At 47.6% G+C, this 13,467-nt stretch overlaps 1 protein-coding gene across 1 annotated transcript in view; it reads left to right on the forward strand.

The window, feature by feature from the left end:
• Positions 1 to 13,467, forward strand: part of MYBBP1A (MYB binding protein 1a) — a 79,978-nt gene that overhangs the window by 18,707 nt on the left and 47,804 nt on the right. The window contains 9 exon segments of the mRNA XM_034752790.1: positions 1,277 to 1,428; positions 2,348 to 2,440; positions 3,230 to 3,376; positions 4,124 to 4,288; positions 6,292 to 6,449; positions 7,849 to 7,983; positions 9,491 to 9,611; positions 10,476 to 10,607; positions 13,106 to 13,174. Coding sequence (XP_034608681.1) covers positions 1,277 to 1,428; positions 2,348 to 2,440; positions 3,230 to 3,376; positions 4,124 to 4,288; positions 6,292 to 6,449; positions 7,849 to 7,983; positions 9,491 to 9,611; positions 10,476 to 10,607; positions 13,106 to 13,174 — 1,172 coding nt within the window.

The raw sequence follows: 13,467 nt of genomic DNA on the forward strand, positions 1-13,467 counted from the left end.
CAGTGGGGCGCGAGCTCCTACCGGGTGGTGTGGCTGGCTCCGGTCGGGCAGTGCGGCTGCCAGACATGCTTCTCTGAGCCGCGTGGTAAGGGGAGCGGGAGGGTTGGATAAGGGGCAGGGAGTTCCAGGGGGCAGTCAGGGGATAGGGAGCAGGGGGCCGTTGGATGGGATGGATATTTGTGGGGGAGGCAGTCAGGGGTCGGGGGTGTGGATAGGGGTTGGGGCAGTCAGGGGACAAGGAGCAGGGGGNCGGCCCTCCGTACAGTTTTGGAACCCCAATGTGGCCCTCGGGCCAAAAAGTTTGCTCACCCCTGGGTTAATGTTGTCGTTATTGGTATGAGTGTTGGCATTGGGGGGCCAGGCTGTTTGGGGAGGCACAGCGTTCCCTACCCGGCCCTCCGTACAGTTTTGGAACCCCAATGTGGCCCTCGGGCCAAAAAGTTTGCTCACCCCTGGGTTAATGTTGTCGTTAGTGGTATGAGTGTTGGCATTTAAAGTTGATCCTTCAATCAGATTAATAGGAACGAGGGGAGTTTGCGCCTTCAAGTGATTCGTTCCAGGCTGTCTGTCGATTCAGGCATAGTTCCCTTGGCTCATTTTTGGAAGGTTTTCTCTCTAGTTATAAGGCAAGACCCTTTTTATGAAAGCTGAGTTTACTGAGACTGAATATTTCAGGCAGCTGGATCCGTCCTTCCTGCTCTGTATGTGACGCGCCTGATCTAGTGGGTGGGGCACTAGCTTGTGACTCAGCAGACCTGTGTTCAATTCAGAACTCCTCCGTAGACTGCCTGTGTGGCCTTGGGCACGTTGCACTTTAACTACCCTGTGCCTACACTCCCCATCTGTAAAATGGGGCTATCGCTTCCAGGACTCCTTGGGGATGGGGACAAATCCATTAATGGTTGTGGGATACTTGAATACTAAGGCAATGAGAGCCTTTAAGATATAGGCCTGTGGAGCAAACCAGATGGCAGGACTGGCCAGGCCTGTTACCTGGTGGAATGCTCGTTTGCTTAGGCCGTGTCCTAAAGATTTTAGGTCTGTCATCTTTGCAGTGACAGTAACCTATTCAATACTATTGCATTACCTAGCAACATACTGTATTATTCCCAGTCCAAGTCACTGTAGGAAAACCTGTGTTCTTCCCCCATTTGGCTAGCATTATTATTTTTTTGCCTGATGGAGGTGTCTGCAGCCCTTTCTTTGAAGCACCTTGAGAGCCTGGTGCCCAAGTTTTAATTTCTCCTCTGCTGATGCCTTTTTGTTTCCTGCACAGATGACGAAGAGCCAGAATGGGTAGAGGTGATTGTGGAAATTCTTCTCTCCCTCCTCTCCCAGCCCAGCCTACTCATGCGCCGGGTCTCCAAAAGTGTGTTTGGACGCATATGTCCTTACATGTCAAAGAAAGCCCTGCACCTGATCCTGAATGTAAGTGAGGGATCTGGGGTGGGAGCTGGATTGATTGACGTTTCTGATTGTTTTACAAGTAAAGGGAGGTTTTGGTTAAATGAAGACAGTAACGGGGACATCCTATGGCTCAGAGGATTTTGGTAAAGGAGATAGCAGGCTGCAACCTAGAAGGTGAAGGCACTGTCTAGCTGCCTGTGTCATTCTAGGTCCAGGAGTACATGTCCAGTTTCTAGCTCAGGGGTTAAAGGAGAGGCCTCCATGCGAGTGCATGCTATGAAATGGGAATGTCCTCAGATACGTACTTCTGAGTCTTAAAAGACTCTTATGAGAGGATTCGTGCAGGGCCACCTGTTCTTGAACCAGCGAACTTGGGAACAGCTTATATTTGGCCACTTTTTTCCTTTATTATCTTTAGTTTAGGAAATTATTGTGTCACTTTATACATCATTGTGCTTATATGTTTTAGCATGAATCGTAATTTAAAAAAAGAAGCTAAAAGTACCTGAAATTCAAAATCTGAATGAATAGGGTCACATCACTACCTAGTGTATGAGAGAATAATCTATTGATTGCAAAAAAAAAAAAAAACCAACTAGAAAGACAACAACTAGAAAGTACTTCCTATGAGGAATGTAATGTGTATTATGAGTTAAAATAGATGTCTGTTCATTTTACGACTCTCTTCCCTCATATTTTCCTTTTTCCCTCTTATTTGTTAGCTGTAGAAGTATTGTATGGCTTTTTTCAAATTTTCTGGTATGGGTTTCCATAAATAGCAGGTACAAAAATATTGACGCAAGCTAGAAAGCTATGTTTTTCTAGCCTGTTATAACTTTAACTTGGTCATTGTTCAGCTAATTCAATTTGCTGAAAACAGCTGTACATTCTGTATTTAAAAAAAAAAAAGGTAAAACTTGTTTGGAAAACTCTTCCACAGGTTCTTGATCCAGAGCAAGATCAGGATGAGGAAAGTGCTGTTGTTGTGATGGAAGAAACAGACAAAAAGAAGAAAACCTTGCTGGAGGATACGGTAACTCCTTCGTTTAAAGAAATAATCTTCCATCCCTGACCATTGAAACAGTGTTATTGCAGATCTGTGTATTTAAAAGTTGGGGGGGGGAGGCATAGCTCAGTGGTTTGAGCATTGGCCTGCTAAACCCAGGGTTGTGAGTTCAATCCTTGAGGGGGCCACTTAGGGATCTGGGGCAAAATCAGTCCTTGGTCCTGCTAGTGAAGGCAGGGGGCTGGACTCAATTACCTTTCAAGGTCCCTTCTAGTTCTAGGAGCTGTATGATTTCCAGCAGACAGGTCTCCGCAGCAGACAAGCCACCATGATGATCACCTCTTGTTGGAAGTGAAGCAGAAAAGCCACAGGCTGAGTAGTTGTGACGCAGGATTGTCTGGATCCTGGAGCTCAGAGTTGAGGAACTGCAGAGCCTCAAGTGGTGTGGGCCAAATCCAAGTTAATTAGGCATGATGATAACTCTCCAAAGCAGGTTCCCTAACAAGGCCCCTTCCTGCAGTGCCCGAAGGTCTTTTTCTCCAAAGCGAGTCCCAGACTGACTTCTCTTTGGTAATTCTCTTATTTTATACCCTGGAGAGGTTTCCCGGCTTGTCCTGCTCTTTCTGCTACAGTGATTTCCCTTTCAGTCAGACCGGATGTCCTTTCTGCCAGCAGCACTCTTTCCCCATCCCATTTGAGGCACACGGGCAGGGCAGCATTGAGAAAGCGTGCATTGCCATTGCTTGTTCTTTGTCTCACCAGCCTTAAATTCGCACACCATTTAATAGGTGGGGTGGACTCTTTTCTTCTTCACAGAACGAGGAGGAAAGTGCAGACTCTTCTGATGATGACAGCTCCGAGGAAGATGGAGAGGAAGACAGTGAAGATGAGAATAATAATGGAGGCGTAGATGAAAATTTTCGGAATCAGCTGATGAATGTCCTGCAGGCGGGGAATGCATTGGTAGGTGTTGGCAAACCTACAAGATGATGGATGCTTCAGAGAGCATAGAGGAAGGCTTGGAATATTCTGTGGTACAGTATAACTAAGGCCCTGATGCACCATAATCCACTTTCCTTCTGGGTAGCAAGAATCCTGATCCAGCTATCCTTTATATGCATTTGAAACCCATGGCTGGTGTTTTCATGGGAGTCTAAGGGAGTTAGGCACTTAACTTCTATTGAAAGTTAATGGGACTTGGGTGCTGAGCCCCATTCAGGCCCCTCTGTAAATCTCAGCCTGTAGCTACAAGTTCCACATGCATCCATGTCGGAAGCAGTCTGAGTTGCGCCTATATTGTGTAAGTGTTTCTGCCTCTCGCCCCTCGCTGGTTCGGGTGGCTGGAAAGCGCCCGATTACCTGTCCAGTCAGTCATGCAGTAACCTGGCCATCACATGCATGCAAGACGTAGGCAGGTAGTTGCCCTTTTACGCATCTCTGTGGCCTTCTCACAGCCCTTTGCATTGTAGGCTTCCGCTGGGCTAATCTTTGCCGGGCAAAAGGTTCTAAAGCTCAAGTCGGTCTCCACATGTGGGGAAGCTTGTCCAACACCTGCGCTAGCCAAATCCATCCTGTCCCTCTTGAGGCTTAATGGCTAGAACTCTCCTTTGCTCTAAAGCGTTTGGACCCCAGTGAACTGCAGTCCCAAGAGGCTGAGGAAAGGGGGATTGAATTTTAAAATAAGTAAAATGACTGTTTTGTTTTTTAAAGGGAGGAGACAAGAGCGATGAGGATGTGGATGATGAGACCATGCTGGCCCTTGACGAGAATGTTTCGGCCCTCTTTGCTGAACAGCAGAAGCGGATCCAGGCAAAGAAGGACGAGAAAGAAAAGATGCGGAAGGAGAAAATCTTACGGAGGGATTTTAAGATTAAGGTAGGTGGCAAGTGTCCTATTGAATGGCCCAGGTCTATCTTTGTAGCATGTTGTTAGACAGCTGGATGTATTTTATTGCATTGAATAAGCTGCTAAAGAAACCAAAAACATTAAATGTGTCTTTATATTGTAAGCTTCGTTTGACAGGGACTGTGTTTTGTTCTGATTTTTGTGCAGCTCCTAGCACATTGGGGTTCTAGAGCATGAATAGGTCTCCAAAGACCTACTACAGTATATATTATAATAAAGAAGCAAAGCTTGTCAAAAGAAAACAATGATTTTGGGTGTCTTTTAGCTGTTGTATGTTCAATTGGGGACACCTTAAAGGGGCCTGATTTTTCAGATGTGAGTACTTGGCACTTTCTGATTTTGTCTCAAGTTGAGCATTGAGAAATGGAGGCACTCAAAATCCCTCCTGGAAACTCTTGGCTGTATGTTTTCCCTGGGTTATTAGGTATAAGAATGGTGAGTCTTGGACTTGGCAGTGAAAACAGTTTCCCTAGGTGTGAACATAGTATTAATTTGTGACAGGTTTCAGAGTGTTAATCTGTATCAGCAAAAACAACGAGGAGTCGTTGTGGCACCTTAGAGACTAACACGTTTATTTGGGCATGAGTTTTCATGGGCTAGAAACCACTTCATCAGATGTTAAATAAGGTGCCACAAGGACTCCTCGTTGTATTAATTTGTGACCACTAGGTGGCAGTAGAACCTGTAGAATGGATTTGCAATTTGTCAAGCTGCTTCATCTGGTAAAAGGATTCTTGAGCAGTAATTTATAAATAGGGCCCTATCAAATTCACGGCCATGAAAAACATGTAATGGACTATGAAATCTGGTCTACCCCGTGAAATGTGGTCTTTGTTATGCTTTTACCATTACTATGCAGATTTCACGGGGGAGACCAGTGTTTCTCAAATTGGGGGTCCTGACCCAAAAGGGAGTTGCAGGGGGCTCGCAAGGTTATTTTAGAGGGATCGTGGTATTACCACCCTTACTTCTGCGCTGCCTTCAGAGTTGGGTGGCCAGAGAGCAGTGGCTGTTGGCTGGACGCCTCGCTCTGAAGGCGGTTCCCTGCCAGCAGAAGCGCAGAAGTAAGGGTGGCAATGCCATACCATGCCACCCTTATTTCTGTGCTGCTGCCTGCAGAGCTGGGTGGCCAGAGAGTGGCCGCTGCTGACTGAGGGCCCAGCTCTGCAGCGATAATACCGTATCACGCCATCCTTCTGCAGCAGCTCTGCCTTCAGAGCTGGGAACCCGGCCAGCAGCCGCTGCTCTCCTGCGGCCCGGCTCTGAAAGCAGTGCTGCAGTAGTGCAGAACCCCCCCTACAAAAACCTTGTGACCCCCCCCCCCAACTCCTTTTTGGGTCAGGACCCCTACAATTACCACACCCTGAAATTTCAGATTTAAATAGCTGACATCATGAAATTTATGATTTTTAAAATCCTATGGCTGTGAAATTGACCAAAATGGACCCTGAGTTTGGTAGGGCCCTACTTATAAATGTTGCCAAACTGATGGGGGGGGGAATAACTAAGGGGTGTCCAGGGTCACAGGAGCGTCTGCTTTTTTATTTTAGTAACACCAGTGCACTGGTGTGAGATCATCACGCTGGTCTGGAAGTCAGTGGGCCTTCAGCTGGTGAAGTGGTTGTAGTTTCAACTGAATTATGCCAGTTTACACCATCTGAGGATCTAGCCAGGAAGTGTAATTGACCCATCAACAACACAGAAACTGACTATTCACAAAGCGCTGTCAAATGCATTAACTAAAGAGAGTGTTTGTTTTTCTCTCATCTCTTTCAGTTACAGTAATTCTGGGTGATGGAAATGTGATTTTTGTTTGTTTGTTTTTAAGTTTTGTTTTATTCCCTACTACTTCCCCCGAGTTGACCGGTGACCCTTGAAAATGGACAAATTTGAAGGAGCTGTTTTTGGCACATCCTGATAGTCCATATTGCCTAGTCCACTGGGATTCTCATTTGAATGACCTATATTTCTAGGTACTGGACCTCATTGAGGTGTTCCTTGCTAAGCAGCCAGAGAACCCCCTTGTGTTTGATATTATCGAGCCCCTCCTTCTGGTGATTGAGCGGAGCATGAGTTCAGACTCTGACAAGCAGGAGCAAGACTTCCTCCGGAAAACAGCTGATATCTTCACGTAAGTGTCTGCACTGAAGTGGCTTTCAAAGTCCTTTACCTACCTGTCAGTATGTCTTTGGTTTCTGTAGTAGCTGCTTGGTGGTGCTGACTTGACTCCTAGCAGCTGGTTGTGATGAGTCTGTTGTGTATGTGGATTAAGTATAATTCTTCTTTCTGCTAATTGCATGTTGTTAGAAGGAAAAAAATCCTGATCGTTTATAGCATTCCTCCTCCACGCTCCTCCCACTGAAGGATTTCAAGTACAAAACACATTTGAAGAAGGTGAAATCCCTACTTCCCATGCCACTGAAGTCAATGGTAACCTTTCCATAGACCTCAGGCGCAGGGCCGCCCGGGGGGGGCAAGTGGGGCAATTTGCCCCAGGCCCCGCAGGGGCCCCCCCACGAGAATATAGTATTCTATATTATTGCAACTTTTGTTTTATGGAAAGGGCCCCCAAAATTGCTTTGCCCCAGGCCTCCTGAATCCTCTGGGTGGCCCTGCTCAGGCTATGTGTTGAATCACACACTTTACTGGAAACTCGCCCTCTTTTGTCCAGAGTGAAATCACCCAGCAACTTACTCTGTTACTAAATTGCTGTGTAAATTTCACGGCACTGTAAAAAACAAATTTTGTAACAGCCCTACCCTGCTGGACCTTGCCTAGTGAGTCCTGCAGTTGAATGCAGGACAGCACCAGTTGAGTTGTTCATGATCATGCAGCAAGGAATCTCACTCGGCTGCTGGAGATTATTTTGAGAAACATGCTATCCTCCTACGCAAGGTGCGGAGACGCATGGGGTTGACACAGTCCTGATTTCTCTGCTAGTTGATGTCATCCCAGACAGCTTTGGGAGGGGAGGATGTTTTTATGAATAGAGATTCTTCATGTGCAGAAGTCTGCGTGTGTGTGTGTGTGTGTGTGTCTGTGTGTGTTTGGGGTTGTTAAAGAGCACAAGGGAGGCTGATAGGACAGGCTGGAGTTAGGCATAAAGTGCTGTGCATGGTACATGGCGCTCTCCTGTCCCTCACACAACCCGGCTCTAGGCACCTTCAGTTCTGAGTCACTCTCTCACCTCCAGCCGCTGCTCTGCATGTGCTTCAGTACTGACGAGGGTTGAGGCCACCAAATGCGTTTCATGTGTGAGCCTGGATTCTAGGTGAAAGGTGTAAACAGCTGCTCCGCAAACCCTGCCCTCCTTGAACTGAAGCACAAGAAGGATCAAACAGCTAACGAGTGCTGTACCCACCTCGCCACAGGGCTACCTGTGGTTGCGGCACAGCTCCCATTTCCAGCCGTGAGATGCATGCTGGGTAACTCCGAACCCTAATGTCAAGGGTTAATGCCAGCGCATTGCTCCGAACTCTCTCTTCCGAGGTGACAGCCCTGCATTCTTAATGCCTGCGTCCTCTTTTCAGGAATCACTTATGTAGAGCCAAGCAGTACTGCAGGAGCGTGGGCGACCTGCAGGAGGATTTGCATGCCTTGTTGGAGAGCCTGGTGAAGAGAGCCAGCAAGCACACGGACTCCGCACTGGCACTCTACTATTTCAGGTGGGTGGCAAGGCTGGGAGAACTCTTCATTTAACACCGTGCTAGGAGGGGGGCCTATTCACAGCTGCTGTAAGTGGGTGCAGTTGCATTTACCTCAGTGGGAACCTTACACAAGGTCTGTCTTTGGTCCAAGTGCCACAGGCAGTTTCACTAAGTGAGTGGGGAGGTGCCTCCATTCAGGTTGGTGAAACCGAAGACCTCGGTGGCTCATAGGCTGAGGAAATGGTGCTAATATTTCAAATCATTAATTGAAAGGGGTAAGGCGGGGGGGAGGCGGGCAGCGGCAGTTTTGTCTGGTTCATTTTAGTTGGTTACAATGGTTACAACTAAGCATTATAGCTGGTTAGTTATGGTAACACTGAAACCATGCCAGTAGACAGAGCTGGTGAGACCAAGTTGACCCGTAGGCCTGGGGGAAATGTGGGCGTTGGAAAATCCCGAGGAGGCTGTAGAGAAGTGAGGGGGGACAGCGGCTGAGCTGGCAAGCTAGGGAGAGTGTCCTGCCAGTTTGAAGCACCACTGACATGAGAAGCAAAATTTGTAGGGCTCCTCTTGCCTGGGATATATGGTACAGAAATGGTCCAACCCAACTGGTAGAAAGTGGAAAGGCTCTCGTTGGCTTCCATAGTAGGCGATGGAATTGGGCCTTGATTCTGGCTGATCGGGATGGGAACTGGTGTCACTGCAGGGCTGGCGTCCCCTTGCAGTGGCCGTTCTGCATGCACCCTGGTAGCTTGTTTCCCCATCTGTGTTTCACAAGGGAAACACAACCAGAGCTTTAAACAGCTGAAAATGTTAAGCAGAAGGGTGCTAACCTCTACTTGACAGCGTCTGCTTCCCTCCCCCTTGGTGCAGGTGGGTTAGGAGCTCCCAAGATGCTGGTGCAGCATATATTTATTTCTCCTGTTGCCATGTTATGCCAGAAAGCGGGGGGGCGGGGCGACCCTCTGGCTAGTCCCATCCATTTCTGAGCCTTGGTTCCCCCATCTCTGATTGGGGATGCCACTACTTAGCACTCGAAACATGCCCAGTCAGGTTTGACTCAACTATAACATCGTGCGTCCCTCTGCAGTCTGTTGGCTGTATCCCCCTGATGCATGAGACTGTCTGCTCTTTGGGGTAGGGACCGCCTCCCCATGGCACGTGTGTACGGTGCCTAGTGCAATAGGGCAGCTGTAGGCGCTCCCACAATACAGTAAAAAGAGTGTGCAAGGCACTGGGCTATTCTTGGGTGGAAGGTGTAACAAGAGCAAAGGGGTGTTAGCTCCTGACGTAGCCGTCAGTAAAACAGAGACTGCATTAGAGAGAGGAGACCCTGCAGCCTCCCCAGCATCCAGACCTGTTTGTTGTCCCTGCTGCAGATCACTGAGAAGAGCTGTTTGCTCTGTCTGTCTGACCAGTGGCCTGCTTGTAAGTTCTGTTGGAGACCTGATTGCAGGGGCATGGGCCTCGGCTTTTGGGCACTCCACTAAACACTGCCCACTTCTCGGTTTTGTTTCTGGTTCAGCGCCTCTTTGTACCTGTTCAAAGTGCTGAAAGGAAATGTGGCCAGAGAGACGGCGACCCCGCTTTCTCCCTCGAAAAAGAAACGGAAAAACAGCGAAGGGAGCAGTGCACAGACTGACCAGGTAAGAGGGCTGTCCGCCTCTCAAGGCAGGGGCTCTACAGGGCTGGGATCCCAGGTGGGCTTTGTATTGTCAGTGTGCATTGTATTATTGCCATATGGTAGTCGTGGTCCCCCAATGTTCTGCCTCTTCATTTCCTGAACTGCCATATCCTCACTGACCCTCCTATTCAGTCTTCTTCTTAACCACCTGTCCAGGTGAGGTATCTCTCCTTCAGCCATCAAAGAGTGCTAATACATTTTAGGTGCCTGCTAATTGGATAATAAACCAGACCCCGAGCTTACATATTCATGCTGCTCACCCCACTGTTCCCGTATCTTTGCCCCACTACCTCTTCCTGCTGACTCTGAGCCCTTTTCCAGGAGGGGTTGGGTGTAATCCAGCAAATTGGAGCATGGCCGAACTCACCTGTGTATGGAGGCAGCGTTGTCCAGTGGATTGGCAGTCAGGAAACCTGGGTGCTGTTTCTTGCTCTGCTACTAATCTGCTGTGTGGCCTTGGGCAGGGATCTCGAGCTGTTCTGAAAATCCCAGTGTCGATCCCTTTCTGTGCCTTAGTTTTCCCTACCTGGACGATGGGAATAAGGATAGTTCCCTTTCATAAAGCACTTATGGAGCTATAAATAAAAAGCACCAGGTAAGAGCCGAGCGGTCTTGATCCTTGCACACTCAGAGCTCGCGTGACTTTGGGGGTGTGAAGAAAATGCTGAGGGTGGGCCCTTGAAAAGGCATGTTGTTTGGGACAAATGTATAAGTTACCCAAGAAGGATAAGTTTTGGCAATCTCGGCGTGCTCCCTGGTGCTCTGGTATAGATAGAATCGCTCCCATTGTTTCACAAACCTCATCTTTCCTTGCTGCCCTTTCCAGCTTTCTGGCACAGGCATTCTGGACCTGAAGAGAGTGACCATGGTGTATCAGGAGGCATTGAGTGGATTCCTGACCAGGCGAAAGAGTGCCCTCACGGGATCTATGTTTCTTGATCTCTTCAACCGCTTCCCGGTAAGCGTTGCTAGGAATGTGGTACCCTGTGTTCCAGGGTAAACCCTCGGAAAGCAACGAGTTTTATTTTTCAGTTCATTGCAGGCTTGCAGAACAGCTGTAAGATTTACAAGAATGCAGCTTGCTAAGTCTAAGAGGCCGAGGAATGAACTATTGTTACCCTCTGCCATTTACACAGCATCGTACGGGAGAGTACTGGCATAGAAATCTGAATTGAATTGAAAGGCCATACTTTTTAGGATGCCTTATGAGGCCCTAGACCAGATGAAATCTGCCATTGTGTATTAGCTTGATACGTGTACTCAAGACGGTAGGGATGCATTAGACTTGCAATTCTAGTCCAGCTGCCTCCGGGCAATGGCTTTTTATCTGCGCACACAAGGTATGCTGAGTGTCTGCATTTTCTCAGTCTCCTGCGAACTAGACTCCAGTGCACATATTCCAACCTTGTTTGTGGAGCAGTGTTGTCACCCCCAAACTTTTGGGATAGGCAGTGGATGTTGACTCCTGCAGGTTTTGAATCTCTGCACCTAATTGGAACTGGTACTCCTTATATAGGCTGCCTCTAACCCTCCTGAGCCAGTTGGCTTTCCAGGAGTCTGTCCAAGAAACAGTTCTCTGAACCTCTTCCCTCCTCTTGATAGCTAGAGGACATGCCCCTCCTGGTACTTCAGATACACAGAGGCTTTCAGGTAAAGGAGGCTCTGCTTTAGGAGGGCCCTTTCTCCAGAATCTTCAGCATTGTAAACCCTCTCTGGGGATGAGGCTGACCTCAGTGTATTAGACTCAGTGAGGAGTATTTGTCCTGAATGCATGTCTCTTCCCAAATAAAACCTGAGACCTGCAGACATCCATCTCTTCCTGGGCTGCTGTGGCAGTTTAATTAGCTTCCTGGAGAGCAGTGGTGTTTGCAATAAGCTGGATCATGGAGCGTCTGAGCTGGGGCCATCAAGAAATGGAGGTGATGGTTTATATTACCCCCCCCCCCCCCCCCCCAAAAAAAAAAAAAACCCAAAAAGCTAAACCAAAACCCACAAAATTCTGTGATGCTTCAGGTCCTTTAGGAGCAGGGAGAAAGCCACTGGACAGCTGTCTCATGGCTGTTTAAGGAAAGAGGCTCTAAAATGTCAAACTGAGAATGAGACATTTTCAGATTCTTTACTTAATTCAGCTCTGGCAAGGGGGAGCTTCTGGAAGGCTGGTTTCCTTGTGAGGTTGTGCCCTGCTCTACCCTAATTGACTAGTGAGAGATGGGACGGGCAAATACCATCTATTGGCCAGAGAGTCTCATGTGCCTACTCCCGGCTCTTCCATTGATCTTGGGCAACTTGTTAAGACTCGATTGTGCAACATCCCAAGTGCTCTTGGTTCCCATTGGAGGCATCGGGAGCTAAGGGCACGGGGTTGCTTTCAGGATCATCCCCTAAACTTCCATCTCTGATTTTGTCCATTTAAAGGTGATGGTTTATGAGGATGTTGGGATGTCTAGTTTCAGTTTAACCTGTTGCCAGGCCTGTCTATTCACTGAGTCACAGGTCTGAGTTCCCTCCTGAGTCTCTATGGTTTTTAATAACCACACAAAGAGTAAGGGAGGGGTTCGTTCTATAGCAAAGAACTGCACGTGCCTCTGATGGACCAGGTACTTTGTCAGAGCAAAGCATTACAATTATTTAAACATGAAATCAGAGATTTTTGAGCAAGATGTTTGTTCACCTTTCTTGTTTGCATTGTTTTCTTTGGATTCTTAATGCTCGTGAAGCTGTGAAGATTAATTTAGGGACATAGGAGTTGCCAGATTGACCTCAGACTCAAGATCCACTAGTCTGGTAACCTCTCACTGACAGTGGTGAATACTTGCTTTTTCAGAAGAAGGTGCAAGAAACTCCGCAATGGGCAGTTATGGAATAACCTGTGCACAGGGAAACTTCCTCCCTGACCCGCATTAGTTGCAGGTTGATTTCACCATGAAGCATGAGAGTCAGTATCCTTTCCAACACTCTTGCTTATTTTTTTTTAGTATTCACCTTTCTAAGAGCTTGTCTACTCATGAAAACTAATCCAGAATAAATTAGGTTAGGGTGAGACTTTAAAGCAGATTAAGTACTTGCCAAGTGGATTAAGCTAATTAGGAATAAGGTACTCTGTTCCAGAATAAGAGCATCCACACATGGAATTCATCAGGAATAACTCCCTTTGTAGACAAGCCCTAACTCTGGGTATTCCCATGCGTCAGTGGGACAGTAGAGGTGCCTAAAATGTTGGCAGGATCTGGGCTTAAGCCCACAGTGCCAGAGCATGAAATTGGGACCCTATTGAAGACAGTGGGAGTTTTGCCACAGACTTCAGTAGAGCTAAGGTTTTGCCCAGAGTTGTGAGTAAAGCTGGTTACCTTTCCAGGAACCAGGTGCTGAATTCACATACAAAATCTAGGCCTTTTTAAAACAAACAAACTAGGCTTTGCAATGAGGCACTAATGGCCAGGTTCTTCTTTGTTACAGGTCATGTGTAAGCCGTTAATAGACATCCTCGTCAAGTCTATCACAGTAGGAGCAAGGCAGCATCAGCAGGTAAGAAGGAAAACAAGGCAACAAAGCTGCATTAAGCAGCAATTTGGAGATGGCGCTTAATCCTGTTGGCTCGGCTGATGCGTCATATGTGTATTGCTGCCTTTGGAGTTGCCCAATTCTGCAAAGTGGGCTTCCCAAGGAGGGTTCTCTTGTGGCTGTTGCTTTCCCGCTGTGGGTATATGAGGCAAATTCTGAGGTTTTGTATTTTCCTGGTCACTCCCTGTGTTCTCTCAGCTACTGAGCTTTTCAAGTCCTGCTTTTTACTCATTAGTTCCATCAGGGTGCTTGACTCC

The sequence above is a fragment of the Trachemys scripta genome, chromosome 18 (assembly GCF_013100865.1).
Source record: "Trachemys scripta elegans isolate TJP31775 chromosome 18, CAS_Tse_1.0, whole genome shotgun sequence".
In the NCBI taxonomy this organism is placed as follows: domain Eukaryota; kingdom Metazoa; phylum Chordata; order Testudines; family Emydidae; genus Trachemys; species Trachemys scripta.